The 25,160-nt window shown below is 39.7% G+C and overlaps 1 protein-coding gene across 1 annotated transcript; it reads left to right on the top strand.

Moving 5' to 3' along the window:
• Positions 1-1,312: 1,312 nt before the first annotated feature.
• LOC132395343 (polyadenylate-binding protein 1) lies at positions 1,313-24,695 on the top strand. The gene is made up of 15 exons (XM_059971807.1): positions 1,313-2,171; positions 9,100-9,293; positions 10,477-10,592; positions 11,681-11,820; positions 14,914-15,008; positions 15,400-15,537; positions 18,458-18,553; positions 18,869-19,141; positions 19,272-19,362; positions 19,467-19,580; positions 20,802-20,944; positions 21,707-21,791; positions 22,171-22,301; positions 22,524-22,622; positions 24,279-24,695. The coding sequence occupies exons 1-14, from the start codon at positions 1,979-1,981 to the stop codon at positions 22,608-22,610; spliced, it is 1,896 nt and encodes a 631-aa protein (XP_059827790.1). The 5' UTR covers positions 1,313-1,978; the 3' UTR covers positions 22,611-22,622; positions 24,279-24,695.
• The last annotated feature ends 465 nt before the right edge of the window (positions 24,696-25,160 follow it).

The raw sequence follows: 25,160 nt of genomic DNA, 5'->3' as shown, positions 1-25,160 counted from the left end.
TCTTGTCTCCTCCTGCAGGGCCTCCGTGAAGACCAGCACTTGATCAACTCATGGTCAAACGTACTTATCCACTAAATTTTCCTTTGAGGGACTGATTCTTATGACAATATCCAGCTGAATGGAATATTCTGTGACAATGAGGTTAGGCCCATTTCTGCCAGCACAGATAATCTTAAGGAAAGAGGCTTGTCTTCCTGATGTTTCTGTCATTTGTGACATTCTGCTCAGCATTACGGGAAAGCTAGGCTGTCTCCAGAATGTGTGGGCATACTTACACACCCTTGGTTGTGTTGGCTGTTTACACAAAGGATACACTTCATTGTATGTTTCGATTATCTCTCCCTCGATGCTGTCAGCAGACGGTGCCAGGGCAAGGTTTAAACCATGCGGAATGCAGATTTCGACTCCAATTCAGTTTTATGATCTGTTGTAGTTTCTAGTTCTAGTTTTGGTTGCTGTTTTTTGTCACAGGGAGGCATGAACGAAATGAATGGCGACTGAGCTGAAACTAGTGAAATTTGCCTTTTGATTTTGTGTTACATGTTCTCTTTTTGACCCAAGCGGGAGGTGGGGTTTAACATTTGATGTTTTTCTTTGAACGGGTTGGTTCCATGGTTCTTCTAAGTTTCAGACTGTCTGTGGGGAAGGCGAATTTCAGGCATACCAACTTCAATAATAAATGCACTTTGAATCTTGAATCTTTGATAAATGAATCTGAATGTGATCTTTGTAAGTAGTCCTTCTTCTCAAAATCAAGTTTAATGTCACCAGTATATGTTGTGAAATTTGTTGTTTTGCAGCAACAGTACAGTGAAATACATAGTAGTATAAATTACAATAAAAAGTATATACAGTATTACAATTAAATTAAATGAGTAATCTTAGTAAGTACTCTCGTCTTTTAACTTTTACAAATATGTATCTGACCACATGTTGGATGCTGGACGTCCAGTAAGGAAATTCTGTATAAAAGTTACACTTGAAATCTTAGGGAAAATGTGTCCACATACTGTTACACAAATACCCAGACAACGTCACGCAGACCTTCATCTCAACATCTCGCGATCATTCAGCGACGGGATTACTTTCAAGTCAAGTTCGCACTATTTCCCTCCTTCCCCCTCCCACCACCCCCCCCCCCACACACGCACGCACAGCGCGGAGGGAGCGCTCCGTTGCGCAATTATGACGTCCGCGCCTGTGCACATGCTGGTGCGCCGCATCGTGGTATAGTGGGTGGGTGGGAGGGAGCGAGGGCGGCGTGCGCCGCCGGAAGTGACGCCAGCGCGCCTATAAATATCAGCGAGCTCCGCCGTTTGACCCTCCGATCCCCGGCTGTGTGTGTGTGTGTCTGTGTGCACCAGGCTCCATCTGAGCTCTCTCGTCAGCACACTTTTCTGTTCTCTCTCTCTTTATAAATGGTTTAAAAAAAAGAAAAAAAATTTAAAAATCTGAAAAATCTTAACCAAAAAAATTTAAAAAGAAAATTCCAAAAAAAAATAGGCGGGCGGGGTTTTTAAACAAAAAAAAAGGTTTAAAAAAAAAGAAATCAACGAGAAGATCATCAACGTCTCTGAACCTGAGAGGAAAAAAACAAGAATTAAAAAAGAAACGACCGCTCGATAAGGAAAAGAACCCGCGAGGATCGGCTCGGAGTCGTCAGCGAGCACCGTGTTGAGTCCAGCCCAGGCGCCGCCACCTCCTCCCGGGACCCCGCCGCCTTCGCCGCCGCCGCCGCTCGACGCCGTCTCCGTCTGCCGTGAGCCGCCGCCCTCATCTCCTTCCTCCAGCCTCTTCTTTTTGTGTTTAATTGCGGTAATCCGTTCATTCTTTTAAACACACGCACACACTTTTTTTTGGAAGAAAAAGGAGCGCCGTCTGTCGGGCCCGCGCCGCCATCGAGCTCGAGTGAGTCCGGTCAGCCGTCTCCCTTCACTCCCCGTGACAACACGCACACACACACCCGACCTCCGCCGCCATGAACCCCAGCGCGCCCAGCTACCCCATGGCCTCGCTCTACGTGGGCGACCTGCACCCCGACGTGACCGAGGCGATGCTCTACGAGAAGTTCTCGCCGGCCGGGCCCATCCTCTCCATCCGCGTCTGCAGGGACATGATCACCCGCCGCTCGCTTGGCTACGCCTACGTCAACTTCCAGCAGCCGGCCGACGGTGAGCCATGTACGGGGAATGGGGGACGGTGGGTGGGGCCTACGGACCGAGGGATCGGCGCCACCACGTGAAAGCAGGGCCGCACACGCCGGCGCCTCGGCTCTGGCAACCCTCGGGCCGGCGGTGTGAGGCCGCCATGCGGTTTGGGAGCCCCTGGTTGGATTGGGTGGGGAAGGAGCGGGCACTGGGAAAATGTTCCGGTGCGGCCTGCAGCCGCGGGTCTACGTGGCCGGGGCGGTTGGTAAAAGGCTTTCGGATTCTTAGAAAATCAACTCGTGACTCGGGGCCGAGCCCACGTGCCCTGTTCATAAGCTTTGCTTCGGGTGGGGTGGCGAGGGAAGAGAGAATTAAAACTCGCCCTAGTGGACATGTGGATGTGGGCTCCGACAGTTCCTATCGCAGAGAAGCAGAACCTGTTAGTGCGCTGTGCCCTGCCCTCCTTTCCTACACTAATCTGACCAGCGGCTTGTTCTGTATACATGCTGCACTATACAGAGAAATGCAGATCGTTTCTGTACTGTACCCTGTGTTGTCCTGAGTTGCACTTTGTGGAGATCCCATGCCGACCCGTAGATCTACAGAAAATTTTAGGCAGTGTTGTCAATCATCTGCATTATCCATAAAGTTCGTTTATTACCCCTAATTTACAAAATTGTGTCCACTGTTCAAACTTTACATTAATCAGATATCCAATTCAAACTCATTTTCCAAATTTTCATCTTATTGTCAGGGTAGTCAGAAATATTCCTCAGGTTGTGGGGGGGGGGTGGAGGACAATAAAACTTGCAGAATGTATATTGGCAGATGAAATTCAGAACATTTTGCATGAGAAGATGAACTTGTTTCTTGGAAGATACAAGGTCAAAGGATTGTGGGGCTAAGGGTGCCAATCAAGATTATTTTTATAAGTAATTACTAATCAAGTATTTCTAGACAACATGTAATTGTATATGAAAAGGATAAAGGTCATTTGGAAGAGCAGGGGCCAGACTTCCAAAGATTAAAATGTATCGGCATCTCTTCAGAAGTGAAAGTTGAGGATTGACTAAACTTTTAAAATTTTGATTTGCTTTTTTATGCTCTATTACTTGAGAGTATAAATAAAAGTAATCAGTAAAGGTAGTCAAGAAATTCTTGGCTTCTGTCCCTTCCCATACCTGATGAAGGGTCTCGGCTGGAAATGTCAACTGTTCATTCCGCTCTTTGGAGCTGCTGCCTGACCTACTGAGTTTCTCCAGCATTTTGTTCAAAGTAAATTTATTACCTATAAAAGCACACGTCTCTGGCCTGAGATTCATTTTCTTGCAGACATGCTCAGTAGATCCAAGAACCATAATGGGATCAATGAAAGACTGCACCCAGCATGGTGGACAAACTGTCAATGTGCAAAAGACAACAAACTTGCCAAATATGCATACTTGCATTTAAGAGGAGGCTGTATGAAAGATGGGAATAAGGTGTTATGGTGTTGTATTAAGCCAGGAAAGGGTGGAAGAGGCTTGTGCAACGTAAGACCTCAAGATGAACTGCATCAACACATAAGTTCATGAAGGGCAAGTTTATTTGGTTACCATCTCATTCTTATGAGTCAAAGAAACTGCATTTGTACAATGACCAGGTGAACAGTTAAAGAAGAATGGAGATTGTGTTGTTGAATTTCTGAACAAATATAGGAGGTAGCTTTCCCATTGTTTGTAAATTGATTTATTATTCAGGTACTAAAGTGCAGTGCAAAGTTGTACACTGTCCATACAGATCAATTCGTTACAACAATGCGTTGGGATAGTAGAAGGTCAAACAATAAGAATGCAGAGTAACGTGTTACTGAACAGAGTGCAGGCAGATGCTAAGCTGCGAGGTCACAGTGAAAGAGATTGTAAGATCGAGTTCATCTTAATCATACTAGGAAATTATTTAGTATGTTTGTAACAGTGGGATAGGAGCTATTCTTGAGCCTGCTGTTATATCCTTTCATGCTTTTGTATCTTCTGCCTGATTTTGGTGGGGGGGAGGGGGGAGAGGTGGAAGAAGAAAGAATGCCTGGACTGGTGGGACATTTGATTATGCTGGCTGCTTTACTGAAACAGTGAGAAGTGTATACAGAGTCAACAGAAGGGAGGTTGGTTTTTGTGATGTGTAGAGTTGTGCAGAACTCTGCGGTTTCTTGCAGTTGTAACACTTAAGACAAGGTACATTTAGATAGGATGCTTTTTATGGTGCATTGAGGAAAAGGGACATTTCAAACTTTTTTGGTGTCAGTTTGGAAAAAGCTACCTAAATAATGTTCTATAAAGGTAACCATTTCATTAGATTCCTAGAAAACCACAACATAGAAACAAGCCCTTCAGTCCAGTTAATCCATGCCAAACTATTTTGCCTAACACCGTTGACCTGCACCCAGACCATACCTCTCACATCCAAGTAATTACCCAGACTTCTCTTAAATGTTGAAAACAAACTATCCACCACTTATGCTAGCAGCTCGTTTCACTTTTTCACCACTATCTGTGAAGAGATTTCCCTTAAATATTTCACCCTTGATCCATTAACCTTTAGTTCCTGTCACATCCTACCTCAGTGGAAACAATCTGCATTGACTTTGCTTTTAATTACTGATCTGCTTGTATCCATTTTGATGATAGGTGGAGAGGAAATGAAGGAAAAGGAAGTGGGTAATAATTGCTTCAGAATGCAGTTACTGTCATTTTCTTCATCTAGATTCACCAATATAAATGAAAATGCTGACTTCATGTCACCCTTGCAGCAGGATAATTCTCCATACACAAATGCTGTATATTCAAACCATAGAACATGTAGCAAGTGGATATCAGTTTAGTCTGCAGCAAGAAAGCAAGCTAATAGACCAATGTGATCTTCGTTTCAAGTTGTTAAATTGAATTTTCACCTAACAGCATGTTTTGAGTATTAACTGGTTGAATTTTGGAAGGTAAAAATGGTGGGAAAGCATCATATGGTTGGATTCTCATATGAGTTCACTTCTATGCAAAGTTAAAGCCTGAATCCTAACTTCTCTTAAGAAAGGTTATTGACTTAAAATGTTTTTATCCCACTGATGTTACTCAACTTGCTGAATGTCTGTCTATAGCAATCAAAGTTTATTCTGAATTAGTGTGCCCCATTGAGTGCAGGAATCATTGATGGTCTTGTTATAGGTGAAAATGAGAAGATGTAAATATAAGAGTTCTCATGTTTTAACTGCAAAGGTGAATGTGGGAAAATGAGTGGAAGTGATGGCCTTTGCTTTCAGTGATGTTCGTTTTCTTATTTTTATTGTGAAGGGAAGCTGAGTTGGGAATTTTCAAATTTGGTCTGTTTTTTGACAAGTGGTTTAAGTGTGTATGCAGAACTTTCAGATACTGGTTCATAGTGGTTTGAATTGACATGGTAATTTGGCAGATTAGAAGAGAAGGTGCGATTGTTTTTGGGGAAATAAATTTAGGGTAGATAGTTTGAAAACTGGTTAGTTTATTGTATTACAGATTGGTGCAGGGATCTTCAGTTTATCAATATGGGTACAGTAAGTACCCAGTGAAAGTTGTATGGTAGGGGGACAGTGAAACAGTGAGCAGCAAGGTTTCACTTAACTGTGCTTACAAAATGTGATCAGCTGATGAGATATTGGAGGGGAAGGTTAATATTTACAGAGCAGATTTCTCTCTAGCTAGTATTTACTTAATAAGCTTGGTAGATGGCAAGATAAAGCTTGCCATCTCTATTCCCACCACTGTTAGCTTTGTGTTGGGATAGTGAGCGTCAGCTATTTTAACTTTAATGAAGACTGCTCACATTGTGGTATTGTTAAACTTCCCTATAGTGCTTATTTCAATATTAGTGAAGTATTTAGAAGATTTCTAATAAGCCTATGAAGATGGTAAATCTAAGTCACCAAGGTTAAATACAAAAGAGCTGAATGTTTAGCTAGATGTGTAAATATTGCTGAATCAGGTCATGAGGGACAGAATACAAATCAAGCTGCAATGTATAAATTAGGATTCCTGTTGAGTACAACATTCCTAATTAGCATTTTGTTAGAAAGACAGCTTAAAAGCAAACTGGACATCAGGTAGTTATGTAGTTGACTTTTCTCTTTGGTAAAGATACTTCAAGATGACGGAATGAATGTTTCAAAATACTAGTGGACATTGGCAAATAACATATTTGCTCAATGTTTGAGCACTTTCTTTAATGTATCATGTTGCAAATCAGATGAAAAGTCTGCTAAAGCACTTAGAGAATGTAAATTCCAAAATGATAAATATTCAGAAGTATTATTGAAATTGATATAGCTCAATGCAGAAGTTGACTACTGTACTTTTGAGGGGATGGATTGAGATTAAGTAACTTTGATCTTTTAGTCATTCAGCCTTTATATTGCAAGTTAAAATAAAGTATGTCCTGTTCGATAATGTGGATGAGGAGATTTGGAATATCAACAAAGATACTTTCTTTAAAGTGGAGAGCATTTTGATCAGATACTGCACAGTCTTTGAGTGCCCCCACCCCACATCAAGGGGTGATGTCTCAAAAAAGTAGCATCCATCATTAAGGTCGTTCCACATTTGGGGTAAACCCTTTCCTCGTTACTACAATCAAGAAGGAGCCTGATGGTCCATATTCAACAATTTATGTAAAGCTTCTACAGCAGAACAGTATGTCACAGGAACAGGCCCTTCTGGCCACAGTGTTGTGCCAAACCAGCCAAAGAGTAAATCCAAAACACCCCAAACACTACCTATACCAGATCAGTTTTCCTCCATCTTCCTCATATTCACGTGTCTATCTAACATCTTTTAAAAGCTTCTAATCTATCTCTACCGCCACACTAGGCAGCACATTCCATGCATCCCCTACACTCCCAAGTAAACAAAAAACTTGCCCCTCACATCCCTGTTGCACCTACCCCCTATACCCTTCAATGCATTCCCTCTGGTATTAGACATTTCTACCCTGAGATACTGTTAATCCTTGTTTATTATATCTAGGCCTCCTATAATCTTATAAACCTGTCAGATCTCCCCTCAGCCTCTCATGATAGTACATGCTTTCTAAACCAGACAGCATCCTGGCAAACCTCTTTTGTACCTTCCAAAGCCTCAACATCATTCATGTAGTGGGGCAGCCAAAACTGTATGCATACTCTGGCCTAACAAGAATTCTATAAAGTTATAACGTAACCCCTTCACTTTTGAACTCAATGCAAGCATTCCATGAGACTTCTTATCCAGCCTATTGACCTGTGTAACCAGTTTAAAGGAGCTATGAACTTTGGACCCCAAGATCTCTCTGCCCTACCAGGGTGTAACTCTTCACGTTTATCTGGGTTAAGCTCTATTTCTGCCCATATCTACTGCTGATCTATATTCTTTGCCAGTCTTCACCGCTATCCACAACTCAGCCAATCTTGCAGACTTACTATCCCACTCATCTATATTTTCATCCTGATCATTTATATACATCACAAACAGCAGAGGTCCCAGCACAGATCCCTGTGGAATACCACTAATTACAGACCTCCAGCTCGAATAAATCACTTTGAGAACTACCCTAAATGTAGGATTCCATGACACTTAGGAGGAAGGGAGGTATAAGACCATAAGACATAGTAGAATGAAGCCTTTTGGCCCATAGTCTGTTCCACCATTTGATCATGGCTGATTCATTTTCCACTCAACCCCATCCTCCTTCCTTCTCCCTGTAACCTTTCACATCTAACTTATCGAGCATTTATCAACTAACACCTAAATACACCCAATGACCTGGCCTCCACAGCTGACTGTGGCAACAAATTCCACAGTATCATCACCCTCTGGCTAAAGAAGGACATTCATCTATTCTGAGGTGACTCCCCCTATATCTAAATATAGGAAATATCCTCTCCATGTCCACTCTATCTAGGCCTTTTGAACATTTGATAGGCTTCAATGAGATTCCCCCTCATTCTTCTAAATTCCAGTGAGTACAGACCCAGAGCCATCAAATGCTCATCATATAAGCCTTTCATTTCTGAAATCATTTTTTGTGAACCTTCTTTGAACCCTCTCTGATACCAGCACATCTTTTAAATAAGGGGCATAAAACTGTCCACAATACTCCCCAAGTGAGACCTCACCAGTGCCTTATAAGGCCTAGCACTGCATTTACCCTTGCAGTGATTCACCCTGCAAGTTAACCTTGAGGGAATCCTGTATGAGGATACCCAAGGTCCTTTGCACCTCGGGTTTTTGCAATTTTTCCCCATTAAGAAAGCCGTCTACTTTATTTCTCCTACCAAAGTGCATAACTTTACACTTCCCTCTGTATTCCATCTGCCACTTCTTTTTCCATACTTCTATTCTAAGTCCTTCTGTAGCTGCTCTACTTCCTCAACACTACCTGCTCCTCCACCTATCTTCCTATCGTCTGCAAACTTGGCCACAAAGTCATCAACTCCGTTATCCAAATCATTGACTGAAGTAGAGGAAACAAGTACAACATAAAAAGTCCTAAAACCAACCCCTGTGGAACACCACAAGTCACTTCCAGCCAATCAGAAAAGGCTCCCACTCTCAAACACTGGCATACTGCTAGTGTCTTCCACAATGATGCAAAATACTTAATCAGTTTTTCTGGCATTTCTTTGTCCCTCATTGTTACCGCTAGCATTATTTTCCAATGGTCCAATATCTAATTTTGCCTCTTTTGCTCTTTATAGATCTGATAAAACTGTTGGTATCCCCTTTGGTATTATTGGCCTTTTTAGTTATCTATCTCTGAGCTGGCATTAAAATTGAATATTGGGTTGTGAGCACATTGCTTTTGTTGAAGGTTGCTTATTCCAAATTTGTCATGTCTCTTATGTTTGACAGTGACTGCATTTCAACATAATTGTCAATATTATGTGCTAAGCAAGCATTTTTTTTTACTTTAGCTGAGCGGGCTTTGGATACAATGAATTTTGATGTTATCAAAGGCAAGCCTGTTCGTATTATGTGGTCTCAACGTGACCCGTCTTTGCGGAAATCTGGAGTTGGCAACATCTTCATTAAGAACTTGGATAAATCAATTGATAACAAAGCATTGTATGACACATTTTCAGCTTTTGGGAATATCCTGTCTTGCAAGGTGAGAAATAATCAAATTAATTGACTCGTGTTGGAAATTTTATTTAACAATTTTGAATTCTGTTTTCAGATCGTGCTTCTTGTCAAAAGCTGTGAGCCACAGCTTGTAGTGTGATACAAATGATTGAAGTGTTTCCTCTACTTCAGTCAAAATTGAGTGCCATTCTTCTGAACCGGAGAGAAATTAATCTGATTCTAAAGCTTGGCAATGGTGATTCAGTAGATCTACTTCCTTACAGTTTTGCATGACATTTGTTCAGAATAAACAAAACAAGCTCTGTCCTCTCATTAGCCTATTTAAGACGTATCCCATTTTCCATAAAGGCAACCAAATTCCAGATGTGGGTGCATTGGTACTCTATATAACATGCACATATGAGTATTTGTGTTCTTTCCCTCATTGCAAATGCAATTATCAGTAAGTTTTCCTTTCTGTACCTGCATGCTCTTATTTCAGGTCAAGGAATACAACTTCTACAGCTTTTATAAAACTTTACACCCAGTGAGGTTCAGCAGTTAATCTTTAGAACTTGAATCCAGCCTGAAATTGTATCTAATTCAAGGACTAATTTGATAAAATTTTCTAAAATATAAAGTTCTTATTCCACCCATTCATCATAATAATCTGAGGTAAACATTTTTAATGTGACTCCCTATGCTGAAACTCGGTCAACCTTTGATGGCTCCAGGTTGAAACTAATCCAATAGTCTCTTTGTTGGTTGTGCTGTCTTTCATGCTGCAAAGTTTGCTTTGTCTAAAGTTAAGCTGTGCACCTGTATTTTTGAAAACTTGTGGCATATCTTTCCTTGGGGACCTGAATTATTTTCAAATCTGTTTTGCTACCTTCACTTTTAGAATACCTGGATTGCTTTATTATTTTCTATAGTTTTCTCACTCCATACCCCACAATTTGGAATTTGTCTTCATTCTATCTTTCTAGCTTTGGTTTTTAAGAATGTTCTTCTGAAACATTAGGCATTCTTACTTTCTTGGACTTTGGCTTTGGTCTGATTACATCTCCTGTATTGCCCCAGGTGCTTTTTTGTTAAAAGCATTGTTGCTGTATTGTAACAGAAATTAAGTTAACATTGAGGAATAAAGACAGTTTTTGCTTAGAAAATGTTTGAAGTAGTTGTTGGGCTTGTATGTATTCTTGACCAAGGACTTTGTTCACCCTGTTCAGGTTGTCTGCGATGAAAATGGTTCCAAGGGCTATGGATTTGTTCACTTTGAGACCCATGAGGCGGCAGAGCGAGCCATTGAGAAAATGAACGGCATGCTTCTTAACGATCGTAAAGTGTATGTATAAGGATTTCAAATACACTAATTTATAACAGATAACACTCATTTATAACATTAATTTATAAAAGCCTAATCAAATTTTTTAAGTTTGGAGCAAAAATCTGTTGCAGAAAGTAGTGTTGACATAGTATTAATTGTTACATGGAAAAGTATTCCTTACAATGAGAATGAGCCAAAAGAGGTGAAAGATGCACTTCAGATACCCATGTGCATTTCAGAGAACCAGTGGCTATTTTGGGTGACTGTGGCTTTGATGTGTAGTTAATGCTGCTTCTGCTGTTTTCCAGAAAATATACAGAGCAATTTGTGTAGCGCCTTCATTGTACTTAATAGGAACATTATTAAATGCAAGGAGATATTGGTGAAGACAACTGCATGCTGGAGCTGAAATTTCTTTAGAAAGTGTGTCGCCGGGGGTGGGGGGGAAGAAAGGTAGAGAAGATTGGGATTACATTCTGGAAATCCTATAGCAGATCATCTGAATTGCAGTTATTTCTCATGGAGATAGTAAGTTTAAGAGTATTTTATGAAGCCAGAACAGGAGGATAGTTCTTAGCTGCCCTTTAGTTCAAATTGTGCATTTTTTTGTTGAGGTTCTGAAAAGTTTTTTTGGTGAATGTGCTTATCAGGCCTGCTTTTGAAAAATAATTTGTGGAAGTGGATAATATGTAACATGTTCTCTATTCAGAAACATTTGTTTAGCACTGAACTTTTTGGTTTTATTACCATATGATGTTTTGATAAATCATTCTGTGTGAATTGGTAAGTTGCTGAATGATACTGATTCTGAAGTTGAGGTTAAGCCCTTGGCTCATAAGGATATGGTGATTAGGCTCTTTCAAGGTTCAGGATTCTGAAGGAAGCCGTTCTGTCAGGTTTCTTTGTTTCTCATCCATTTTTAATACGATTATATCAAGGTTAGGAAAACGAAGTTTGAACACAATCCCCCAATTCAGTTTCAAGATTGAATATACTAAAGTAAGTTTTGCAGAGATAAGGTAGATGGAAATTGGTTTTAAAAGTCACTGTTTTTAAGGAAAATTGTGAAAGTTGAAATAGCATCTCAAACTTAATGCTTTCTATAGTTTCGTAGGTCGATTTAAATCCCGCAAAGAACGCGAAGCTGAACTAGGAGCCAAAGCAAAGGAATTCACCAATGTATACATCAAGAACTTTGGGGAAGATATGGATGACGAAAGGCTGAAAGAAATCTTCAACAAATTCGGTGAGTTTTTTTTAAAAATTTGTCGACTAAATTTGGTAAAATAAGTTTTGTTTCTCAACCAAACCAATTCCTCTTGTTTGGTACAAAACATTTAATTGTATTTCCAGATTCTTTTGTATAATTGTAATACATGAGCATTAACGTAAATTGGAACAGGAGTCAGCCTGCTCTGACATTCAGTAAGATCATGACTGATCTGGCTGGACTCAGCTACACCTTTCTGCCTTTCCCCATAACCTCTAATTCTCTAGTGTGCATTTATCTATCTGTCTATTTAATGAGTATAGTCTCTACTGCTTTCCTGGGCGGAGATTCACTACTGTCTGGGAAAAGCAGTTTCTCCTCATTTCTATCCTAAATCTATTCCTCAAAATCTTGATGCTATGTCCCCTAGTTCTTGCCTCATTCACCAGTGGAAACAATTTTCCTACATCTATCTGATATATCCCTTTCATAATTTTGCTTCTGTAAGATCCCCTCTTATTTATTGTTCTGTATTCTAGTGAATACAGTCCCAGGCTACTCAATCTTTCCTCATAGGCTAAAACCCTCATCTCCAGAATCAGCCTGGTGAGCCTCTTCTACACAGCCTCTAAAGACAATTGTATCTTTCCGCAAGTAAGGACACCAGAAGTGCATACCAGAATGAACCACAATTTTCTGACGTGGCCAGTTATCTAGATCAAACCTCTACCAGAAAAATCAGTATTTGGTTACATTCATAATGTACGCCATGAAGCTGGGACAGCTATATACTACGAATTAAGTCTGTATACTTGATTAATTTGCATGGGCTGTAAGCTGCAGAACCAATCCTCTCTTGTATAGAATTTATCTCCCTAGAAATGATAATGCTAAACCTCCTCAAAGATGGAGGAGGGAGGGCACTGGCAAGACACAGTGACGCTTCACAAGCAGCAAACTAACCTGACATCTATTCTATTAATTACTCTTTCTGGTCTGCATCACTGCCATCTACAGCCTATAATTTCCCTTTGAGAGTTGTGCTTTTGAACCATCTATGACCTAGTGTTTTTGTGGTATCCTGAAGGATTCAGTGAACTGGAGTTGCACCTGAGGTGGCCATTGCTGGGATGTACTTTAGGGCTGGATCAAAGCAGTGGGGCCTGGGTCCAAAGAGTGAAAAAGTTAAATATAGAAGTTAGAGTAAGAGTTAAATCTTGGGGCTGATTTAAAAGATCAAGGTCAAGGGTGAAGGATGAACTGGTAATCGGTTTGATACTGAGGTTTACTCATCTTAGTGCTGAACTGACTGGAACTGTGGCCTGCAAATATTGGCACTTGCTTCAGTGCTGAACTGGCTGTGTGGCAGTGGGCTTACTTTCAGGGACCCTGCGGTTCTGTGTTTTACGTTTTTATTGCTTGCACGATTTCTTTTGCATATTGGGTGTTTGACAGTCTCTTGTTTTTTTAATGGGTTCTATTGTTTCTTTGTGGTTGCCTGCAAGAAGACAAATCTCAAGATTGTGTTTTGTATCCATTCTCTGATGATATATGTACTTCTAATGTTGAGAACTTGGGGCTACCTCTGTCTGCAACTGGATCCTTGACTTCCCTCACCAAGAGACTATAGTCTGTGCACAGTGGAAGTAACATGTCTCACTGATGGTCAACACTGGCACATCTCAAGGGTGTGTGGTTTGCCCTCTGCTCAATCCTCTTGACCTGTGATTTGGGCACAACTCAAATGCTACCTATAAATTTGCTGATAGCACAACTATCGTTAGTAGAATTCCGATGCTGACAAGGATGCGTACAGGAGCAGGTTGAGTGGTGTTGCAGCAACAACCTTGCACTCAGTAAGTCTCAGGACTTTATTGTGAACGTAGGACGGGGAAATTGAGGGAACACACTCAAGTCCTTATTGAGGGATCAGAAGTGGAAAGGATAAGTAGTTTCAAGATCCTGGGTGTCAACATCTGAGGATCTATCCTGGGCCCAACCTGTTGATGCAATTACAAAGCATGACAGTAGCTATCTTTCATTAGGGATATGAGGATGAATCCTCAAAGACACACACCAATTTCTGCAGATGCACTGTGGAGAGCGTTTTAACTGGTTGCCACACTGTCTGGTATAGTGCGGCCACTGCACAGGATTGGAAAGTGCTGTAGAAAGTTGTAAACTTAGCCAAACTCTGTGGTTACCAGCCTCCCCAGCATCAAGGACACCTTCAAAAGGTGGCTTCCAACAATAAGGATCCTCATCACCCAGGTTTTGCCCTCTTATTGCTACCATCAAGAAGGTACAGTGGCCTGAAGGGACGCAACATTTCAGGAGCGGCTTCTTCCCACTACCATCAGAGCGAATCCATGAATACTGCCTCAGTATTCTAATTCATAGTTCTTATTATGTATTGTAATGTACTGTTGCTGCAAAACAACAAATTTCATAACACATGCCAATGATATTAAACCAGATTCAGATTCCGTAATTCTTTAATGTTAATAGGCAAGGCACGCTGCTTCTCAGTAGTGCTTTACAAAAAAAAATGTTTGACCTGCACCTATTAATTGTGTGGTCTATCATTTTTTTAAAAATTCCAAATTACTTTTCATAACTTAATATTTTGTTATTGCCATCATTTAATATTAATAATTATTATTTAGCCAGTTTTTATTATTTTACTTAGAGATCCAGAACTGTAATGGGCCCTACCAGTTCAATGAGCCCTCGCCTCCCAATAACACCCATGTGACCAATTAAGCTAACTAACCTATACACACCTTTGGAATTTTGGGGGAAAGAGCACCTGGAGGAAATCCACAAGGCCATGGGGATAACGTATAAAACCCCACCCACAGAGTAACTGGAACTAAACCTGGCCACCAGTATTGCAATAGGGTTACGACAGCCACCACTATACCCACTTTGCATATTTATAGTCAAAGCTGAGAAAAGCCACATCCTTTAACACCTATTGTGGCAGGTTTCACCTTGCTCCTTTCACGTGGCACAGATTTTCTCAAAGTCTCTTAGCTTACCTTTCCAGTGGATTAAATTATTTGACTACAGATTGTTTGCAGAATTTCGCATATCTGAAATTTTTGAATTTTGTTCAATTTCTTTCAGGAGCATTCCTGAGTGTAAAAGTTATGACAGATGACAGTGGAAGATCAAAGGGGTTTGGCTTTGTCAGTTTTGAAAAACACGAAGATGCACAAAAGGTAAGCAGCTGTTGGACGTAGTGGTAAGTCCAGATGGGCAATTCTGAGTTCTCTACATGATTTACAGAGATTTAAACTCGGTCACCTATAATGTTAAGAGTTTTGGCCCCTTGTGAAATAAAGCATGGAGGATAAGTTGTCTAGTTGCCTACAGGAGGGTATTGTGTTGTGAACTAGTCACCAATGCCATAAAGCATGCTTGGGTATTCTGGTATTTCTGTCCTGCTTTCCAGAAATGCATTTTCAGCAGTATCATGCATTTGGTTGTTTGGCAGGCGCAGAAATTTAGCCTGCAATAATGCAGTTTTCTAACATGCCTGTAAATGCTACAGTTAATTTTTGCATCAGGGTGCTTCTTCCCTCTTTTTAGCATTGTTAAATGCATTTCTAGGCTGTTGATGAGATGAATGGAAAGGAAATTAATGGGAGGCAGGTTTACGTTGGCCGGGCCCAGAAAAAAGTCGAGCGACAGACGGAGCTGAAGCGCAAATTTGAACAGATGAAACAGGACCGAATCACAAGATACCAGGTAAATAGCAAAACTGTTGGTGTTTCAGTCATTAACCTAAAGCAAGAATGATCTTAACTAAGCACAGGATATTCAGTTGATGCTGAAAATCTGAAACGATGCACTCAGAACACTAGAGGAGCTCAGCAGGTAAAGCAGCATCTAGGGAGGGGAATAAATAGTCAACGTTTTGACCTGAGGTCCTTCATCAGGACTCACATGATGAAGATCCTCAGCTTGAACTGTTGACTGTTTATTCTGTCCATAGACAATAGGTGCAGGAGTGGGCCATTCGGCCCTTCGAGCCAGCACGGCCATTCAATGTGATCATGGCTGATCATCCACAACCAGTACCCCGTTCCTGCCTCCTCCCCATATCCCTTGACTCCGCTATCTTTAAGAGCTCTATCTAACTCTTTCTTAACCTGAGTTCCTCCAGTATTTTTGTATGCTCAAGAATCACATCAGAATTAGGTCTGAATGTAATACTAAAAGTGAAAATATTCAGCAAACTTAGAAGTATTTGTGGAGAGATGCATGTAATGTTTCATGTAGAAATTGCCTGAAGATCATATTTTGTGAACACGCAGAAGTTTAACTTGCTTGTATTGTGCTTTTACTTTACCTGCAATGAAAAATGAGAATGTAATTAGTTTGGCTGTAGATGATCAGACTTTTTTTGACTATCAATGCGTTGGTAAATGCAACTTTTTGTAATTGTTGATTTTTAGTGTTTGTTATCACACTTGGCATTGCAGAAGAACCCACCGGGGTTCCATGTGTACAGTAACACCCAATAGATTTTGTTCACATTGTGGCCAAAAAAAGTGCCCCTTCAAAAGGTATTTATCTGCCTTGAGACATTGGGAATACCTACACAATGCTTCAAGGTAAGCTCACTATCTTCTGAAGGCCCTTGAAGTTGGGCGATAAATTATGGATCTTGGGAATATCCTAGAAATAAATCTTGAAAGATGTAAGTGCACATGTGGAATTCAGTGGGCTGTCCTGCTTTACCGAATCTGTTAATAAAAGTGATGTTTTAAAAATGGGAAATCTACTTGAGATTGACAAGGATTTTGATTTGGCAGTGAAGAAATGATGGACATGCAAGTCAGAAAGCACGATTTTGTGATGTTCCTGTGCATATATTGCTCATGGTCTTCTAAATGATGGATGTTGCTCTGTGGTGAGTCATGGCAAACTACCACAGCACTTGTCCATTAATTGAGGTGGCAATCAAATAGGCTTTTTGTACATGATGCTTTGTTGGTTGTCTTGATGCCCTGTTCAGCACCTTGTAGGGGATTTGGGGTGTTTGGTGGTGAGCCACCTGCTGCAGTATAAACAATTTGACAGGTGGCTGATCTAGAGATCTTAGTGGTTACTGGCCTTCTCTGTTGGTGATGTATTTGATTGTGATGCCATTGCATGTCAAAAGTTGGTTATACAACAGCGGTCACCATGGTTTCAATTTCATCTGACGGAAAAGTTCTTGGCACTTAATAAGCAGCCCTACTGTATTCAGCCACAGCTTACTTATGAGGAACAGAGGCTGGATGAGACTAGAACTGGAGGTCATAGATTAAGGCTGGAATATGAAATCCTTGAGGGGAACCGGATAGGAAATTTCTTCACTCGGTGCGAATGTTGAATGAGCTGCCAGTGGAAGTGGTGAATGTGTGTTTGATTGTAACATTTGAGAAGTTTGGATAAGTACGTGGATAGGAATGGTAGGGCTGTGATCCAGGTGTGGATTTTGGGACTAGGCAGAATAATAGATCAGCATGGGCTGAAGGGCCTGTTTCTGTGCTAAAGAGCTGTATGTTGATGACTTGATAGTGAACACAGCTCAACTGTGCATTCAGCAATGACCATTCCCATTTCTGATTTTGAAGCGGTGAATAGTGATTGGGGTCCACCACATACCCTTGAGTGAGGTCAGTTTATCTAATTGAATGTTTTGAATGGTTTCTCCTCTTAACACTCCCCCCAGCCCCCACCTCAATCTTCACTGCTTCCAAATACTTACATCTTTCTGGTGATCCTTGTTTGTTGGAAAAGGTCTAAAGTGGGCTAAGCATCAGTGAGCAAGTTGTTGCCAGTTAATACTTGAAATTTGCTGATTGAAATGACTGGCGCTGAATTTATTCTGCTTCTAATCAAAAGACACATCTGAGCAAGTTCCACATTGTCACACGGGGATCAGTTGTATTGGAACTGTGGGCTTGAGGATTACTCATTCTGCAGAGCATTGGTCTTCAGTGGTTTATTTGGGATGTGTTTGACTCCTTAAGTCCTGGAGTGAATAGTGATGGAAGAGTGGCATTTTGTGCAGAATACTCTGGAGAAGACTAGATAGATTAACTACTTGACATCTGGCAGGAGGTTCTGAACTCTTCAGAGCTGATCACCAAAAAATGAATGAACTTTCTGATAAATACTGGAAGACTAGTACAGAAATGCCATGTTTCGGAAGCATGAGGGTTAAGGTCTTCATTTTATGTTTGATGTAATAAGATTCTATATTGCTGTTTTCATGAAGTGAATGGTTAGCTTGGTGTTATAATTGCCCTTTTAGTCAAAATCATTGACAGTATCTTGGTTCTTACAATGATTACAATGAAAACAAATTGCTGTTTTGAAATGGCTGTTTTATACATTAGAGCAGTTTCTGTGTTGCAAAGGTCACCTTGGAGTATCCTTATTAATGCTACTAGTAATGGAGATGTTCACAAATCATCTATTCTCCATTAAGTTACCATCTCCATTTATGGTCAATATGTAAAGATGACTAAGTTTTGATCTGATTAAGGGTTTGCATAATTCTGTCTTGTTGCGTCTGTATGGATGTTTGTCATTTCAAACAATCTTGAGTTTTTAAAAGAATATTTATGTTTAAATCCAACTAAGATTAAACTTGGATATTTTTCAATTATAGGGGGTCAACCTTTATGTCAAAAATCTGGATGATGGTATTGATGATGAGCGCTTGCGCAAAGAATTTTCACCATTCGGCACAATTACAAGTGCTAAGGTATTGTTACGTTGTGCATAATACATTACCATGTCAGAGGAAGAATAACTTTGTCAGAATTGTAGAAATAGATTAATGGTAAATTGGCATCTAAATGCAAAAATCTGCGTCAAAACTCAAAAAAAAAATTGAGTTTTGTTTAAGCTTCAGAATTTAATTTTTTGGCATATTGTTGAATGGATGAAATTTTAAAGAAAACAAGTTTCAAACAAGAATGTCAAGTTTGCTGAAGTTTGTATTGTTCAGGTAATAATTTATTGATAATTGATAACTGATTGTTCATCAGAATGAAATCTCTCCGTTTTATCTATATAGGTGATGATGGAGCATGGGCGCAGTAAAGGCTTTGGATTTGTCTGTTTCTCTTCACCAGAGGAAGCTACCAAGGCTGTAACAGAGATGAACGGCCGGATTGTTAGCACCAAGCCTTTGTATGTTGCTCTGGCTCAGCGCAAAGAAGAACGACAAGCTCATCTAACAAACCAGTACATGCAGAGAATGGCGAGTGTCAGAGCTGTTCCAAATCCTGTTATCAATCCTTATCAACCAGCTCCACCATCTGGGTATTTCATGGCAGCAATCCCTCAGGTAAGTTATTGTACGCTAAAAGTAGAGGTGGATTTTGTATTAAGAGGCTGTTATTTATGAAATAAACATAAACAAGCTTGTGATGTAATCACAACATTTTAATTGTCATTATTGACTGAATTACTCACAGGCTCAGAACCGTGCTGCATATTACCCAACGGGTCAGCTTGCACAGCTTCGACCCAGCGCTCGATGGGCTGCCCAAAGCGTCAGACCACAACGTAAGTAGGATGTTTTTAAGTAAAGATAAACATCTCTGTGTGACTGTCAGTTATTATTTGGGTGGTTTTATTGCATACTAACTTTGAACTTTTTTCCTTGTTAGCATTCCAGAGTATGCCTGGTAGCATGCGTCCAACAGGTCCCCGACCACCAACCATCAGCTCCATGAGACCAACTTCTGCTCAGGTGCCACGTGTTATGAGCACTCAACGTGTTGGTGAGTTGTCTGTTTATGAGAATGTATTTTAAATCTCATGAAAAATGGAGTTAATAGTTGAGGCATGTTCCACTATTTAACTGCAATTCTGTTTTCTTGTATCCTGTGATCTCTTTTAAAACCTGTTCCTTTCATTTCTTGGTAAAAACACAAATAGTTTAGCCTCATGGCAAGATGATGAGGCTTAAGGAAAGTGGGAGTGCATTGGTCTTCAAATGACATAGAAATTATTTTGAGATTAATACTTCGCAACAGCTGCCAGCATTTTTTCACAAAACTATCAGAAGCACCTCAAAATCAGATAGTCATTCATAACTTACTAAGGTAATAAAGTTGCATTCATTTTGCAGTCTGGTACTTGCACAGCAAGTCTGACAGTTCTATTCAAGTCCGCTGGCATTTTTTGGTATAAGTGTCATAAAATTTGGAGTTCTTGCACATGTATGGAAATCCTGCGCCTGATAACCAAGTTTTACTTGATTCTAGAGTCAAACTTGTGAGCTGCTGCAATTGCCTACCTAGTCTGTTTATACTAAATGAAACTTGTGTCAGATTAAACTGAAGATAACATGATATAAATATAAAATTTGCATTTGGTTTTTATTTTTCCTGTTTAATTATTAAAGTCTTAAAACAGTTCTCTGGGTAAGGCATTAAACAGATTTGTTAAATCATTACTATTAACACATGGTTATTTTGTCACTAACTGCTGTTTATGCAATTGTGCTGTATTAATTATGACAGATTTCTTTGCATTTCCCCTTTGACAACGATGCCATAAGGGTAATACTGTAGTTAGAGACATTAGGGAAGCATTTGATAAGCTTGTCAGGTTGGACAATTCACAAACTAGAGGGGGAGGATGTACACGACTTACCTGGATTTTTTTTTTTGGCTCGGAAATACTTTGGGATATACCGAGTTGTGCGAACTTTTTTCTGAAGAGCCAGCGTGTCATTTCCATTGCCGATACTGCAGAAGGAAGATAGGTTGCACGTTGTATACTAGTGTGGGAAAATAGTTATGGGGTCAGCTTTTCCTTCAGTGAGCTGTTCAGTAAAATTTAGTCAAATGTTTACATAAATTAGCTGTGGAACTTGGAGCACAAATGAGGTAATATTTAAGGTGTGGAAATATTTTACCCAACTAGTTTAACAATTTGCAAGTAAGAAGATAGCAAATATCTTCAGACTTTTGAACTTTGGGAATTTCTTTTTAAAGCTAACACAGCAACACAGACAATGGGACCTCGCGCTGGTGCTACAGCTCCTGGTGTTCGTTCGTTTACACAATACAAATATGCCGCAGGAGTCCGCAACCCTCAACAACATCTAAATACCCAGCCTCCAGTTGCTATGCAACAGGTACATTATTTATTCAGATTTTGCAAACAGCATTGGAGTACTGGTAAGGCTGCACTTGGAGGTCTGATCACATCATGATAAGGATGTGATTATGCTGGAGAGAGTGCAGAAGAATTGACAAGAGTGTTAGCTTGGATTGGAAGATTTGGATAGGCTAGGCTTGTTTTCCCTTGAGTAAAAAAAAGTTAAATGTTGAGCCAACAGATATTATTGAGGTGTAGCCAGTCAAAATCTTTTCTCAAGGGATCAGAAAAATGGGTTTTAGATGAAAGAAAAAAATTAAAGCAGTTTTACGGAGTATTGATGTCTAGAAAATGATGAAATTGGATACGATTAGTATGTTTGAGACATTCAGGCAAGGCAAAGAAAGATATTCTTAAAGTGAGCAGATGGGTTTATAGGTGGACAAAAAGGTTGGTTTGAATCAGTTTTGGTGCTGTAGAACTCTGTCAAGTCGTTTTCAACATTGAGATTTGGCTTGGCTTCAACTCGACGCATTGGCGTCGTAGGCATTGGTTAGGTAAGGTTGCTTCTCAATCTGTTTTTGTGTGGTACTCTACACATGATCTCATTACTAGAAAGTAGCAACCATTGCCAGCAGAATAACACTACCAGATAAATTGGTGCGTGTATTAATTCCAGAGCATGTTCTAGTCCTTGATTAGTCTAAAATACAGTTGAGCTCTGAGGAAGTTGAGTTGAAAATTGGCATTGGGATCAAAAGCTGGATTTAATGTGTAATTTTTTTTCCCCCCATTTCAGCCTGCAGTTCACGTACAAGGCCAGGAACCCCTGACTGCTTCCATGCTGGCTGCTGCCCCTCCCCAAGAACAGAAGCAGATGCTGGGTAAGGATCTAAAGTTAATAGTGGAGTCTGGAATAAGAAATTGTTCCATAACATTAATAGAACAATTTAGATATGGCAACTTGCAGTGATAGGTTGTAGAAACAGGATATTTTAAACATAATCCAAGGATTTGAATGGTGATTGAAATTATGAAGCAAAATGGATACATGGATGATCTAAAAAATGGAGGAAGGAAGGGTTAGATTGATCTTAGGTAGGTTATGAGCTCAACGCAACTTTGAGACATAAGGCTTGTACTGTGTTGTAATGTTTTATGTTCTAAGTACCCCACGGAGAGCAAAACATTTTTAGTTTTGGTGAGTTTTGATGTGTAACAAGCAGGTTGTTAGCTTGTTCTAACTTGAAATCTTCTTTGCAGGTGAACGCCTTTTCCCACTGATACAGAGTATGCACCCAACTTTGGCGGGAAAAATTACTGGGATGCTTCTTGAGATAGACAACTCTGAATTGCTTCATATGTTGGAGTCCCCAGAGTCTTTGCGCTCCAAGGTAAATATAAACATTTAAAATTTTAGCTGCATCATTTGCAGATCTGCTATATATTAAATGGTCAATGTACAGTGTAATATACAACAAATCTCTAATAAGCATTTGGCTTTTGTATAGATTAATACCGCTCATTCTAATATGTTCAGTATTTGATCCTGCTAAAATATACTGCTGTGCATTTGCTTTGTGATGGAAAGGACTAATTTTAATTTTGTGATTCAGGTTGATGAAGCTGTTGCTGTACTGCAGGCCCATCAAGCAAAAGAAGCTGCTCAGAAAGTAGTTGTGCCAAATGCTGCTGGTGTTTAAAATTTTCAGGAGGTGGGTAAAGTGTCCCTTTCACAAAGACTGCAGCTGTCAGTGCTCAGGTACTGTGAGTGCAGTTCGTCATACAGTTTTTGCAGTAACAGTTCTATCATTAGCCTTGAAGAAAGCTGTAAAAGCCTGTCAGTGAACAAATGTCCACAGATTGCTGAAGGTAGCAGGATAGTTGAGGTAGTTGTGAAGCTATGTAGCTTCTGTTATTGTTCGTTGAATACAGCTGCCTTGAATGGTGATAGAGGTAAAAACCTTAGTTGTATTTAAAGTCTTGGTTAATCACCTTCTTTATCATGGCTGAGTAGATTCCTTGTTCTTGCCACACCACATTAATTCCTAATTGCATCTTCCTAAGGAATTGTAGTTTTCTCAGGGATTCAGTGTGTTGTAAACAAGCCTAAAGCTTGTTTAGCATGGCTGAATTTAGGTTATAGGATATAGTTCCAGAGTGATATATTTAAATTACCCCTTATTAAAACTACTTAGATCTCCTGTGGTCTTTGGCATTGCTTCTCTGAGGGACTTGTGCACCACACGTTAAGAACTATCGCCATTAGCTGTAAAATGCTGTGGGGTGGGAAATAGAATTGGGTTGAACAGCCAAGTTTGGTAAGGATATATTGGGCTAAATAATATAACTGCATACAAACGATGTAGGCCAAAGTGCTGTAGAATGGGATAAAGTGTAATCTGAATTGACTTTATTTCTTACATCCTTCACATTGCATCTCTGTTTAAATGTGCAATTTATAGTAATTTGTAACAGCATGCACAACAGGGCAATCAATATAGCATAGAAATATATTGTTTCAACGTGAATTAATCAGTCTTATGGCCTGGTGGAAGAAGCTGTCCCGAAGCCTGTTGAAATAAAAGATAATGATGTTACTTAAAAGCAGGGTTAGTAGGTTTAGAGCTGGCATTTTAAACTGTCAACTGAGGCAGCATCCCTTGTAGATTTAGGAGGGTAATTTAAAAAAGCTGATGATCATTAAAATGAATATTTTTGGTCAGAATTTAACAATCATTAACAGTGACATAATGGGCTGAATGACTATTTTATACAAGATTCGATTTTTTTTTTGGTCGTCATTCTCCAGATAAGTGTAAAGGAGAGCAAAATGATTTTTACTTCTGGATTTGATGCAGCGTAAAAATGCAAAATATAAATACAAAAGCAATCCTCGAAAACAGACTGTACAAGTAACTGTTAAATACCTAGACTGATCATGTGTCCATATAGTGACCCTGGATAAGGTGTATGTGGTGATGGTGGGTGGAGTGAAGGAGTTAGTATAGAATAGAATTCTATTTAGCAATTATTGTTCTCTGCTGAGGTTAATTTAGTTAGAATGACAAAATGTATAGTGTTCTTTGATTTCCTGACTGCAGATGTTGTTCTCCCCTAATCAGATTGCAAACAATTAAACATGTTAAGTTGTGCAGTCATAGTGGGCAATTCACTTTCTACTATCAAGAAATTGGTAGTTTTTTTTATATGCAAAAGTACTCATTTGTACTTTGTGCATCAATTTTCTTTTGTCTGGAATAACTCACTGTGTTGCTCAACTATTGGCTGAGTTCATCTGTTCATACCCATTCTTTTTGCAGGAAATATGTTTGGAACAATAAATGTAAAATTTTGTTTTTGTTCTGCAGGAGAGGACAACAGTGAGGCTTGCATTACTGAAGAAAAATATCTAAACATTGGAAAAGTTTAAAAAAACTTTTAAAACATCGCAAAACAGAAAATGTATATAAAAACAGAAAGGAAACCTCTAAGCTTATGAAATGAAGTCACTACCAGGTCTGGCATAAGTGCTGCTAGTCCTAGACTTTAATGGGAAAATCAAAAAAAATTGTAAAATGAAAGTTTTCTAGGCCGGGGTAGGTGTTTTATGCACAGAAACGTTTGATGCATTCCTTTCTTTAAAATTTTGTAATCCATTACTGTGGAGATGTTCAGCAGATCCACACTGTGTTTAGTTGACAGTGTGTTTAATGGCTGAGCATTAAAAACTGAAACTGAATATTTGGATTATAGAATGCTTGCTTTAATAAAAATGCTGAATAATGTCTTGGTGCTGTGTATTCTCTGCTTGTGGGTTTCTTTACACACAGTTACAAAACTATTTCAAGTCTTCAAAATAAAAGACTGTTCTACACTGGAGGGGATGGAAGCAATTTGCAAACAGTCCTCAAAGTTAAATCTGTACTTTTAGAACTACTTTGGATTTAATGTGAGGATGCTTTTGGTTGCCACTTTTAAATATCTAAATGGGTAGAATAGTGCATAGGAAACAATTCCTCTTAATAGACCCAGAAAAAACTTACGGATAATAGATTGGGGCTTTTCATGCTAGTGAGAACCTGGAGTACATTGCCCTAGTGGTTGATGTAGAGTTCCTTTTACAGGATTTTGTGTCCAAATGAGCACTTACTGTCAGGCATAGAAGAGCATGATAAAACATGAAACATGGTACATTTCAGCACAGTACAACTCCTCGGCCCATGATAGGCAAACATTTTACTCAAGGTCAA

This window comes from Hypanus sabinus, chromosome 1, assembly GCF_030144855.1.
Source record: "Hypanus sabinus isolate sHypSab1 chromosome 1, sHypSab1.hap1, whole genome shotgun sequence".
In the NCBI taxonomy this organism is placed as follows: domain Eukaryota; kingdom Metazoa; phylum Chordata; class Chondrichthyes; order Myliobatiformes; family Dasyatidae; genus Hypanus; species Hypanus sabinus.
The sequence above is the reverse complement of the archived record's forward strand: the minus strand, read 5'-3'. Positions and strand labels throughout refer to the sequence as shown.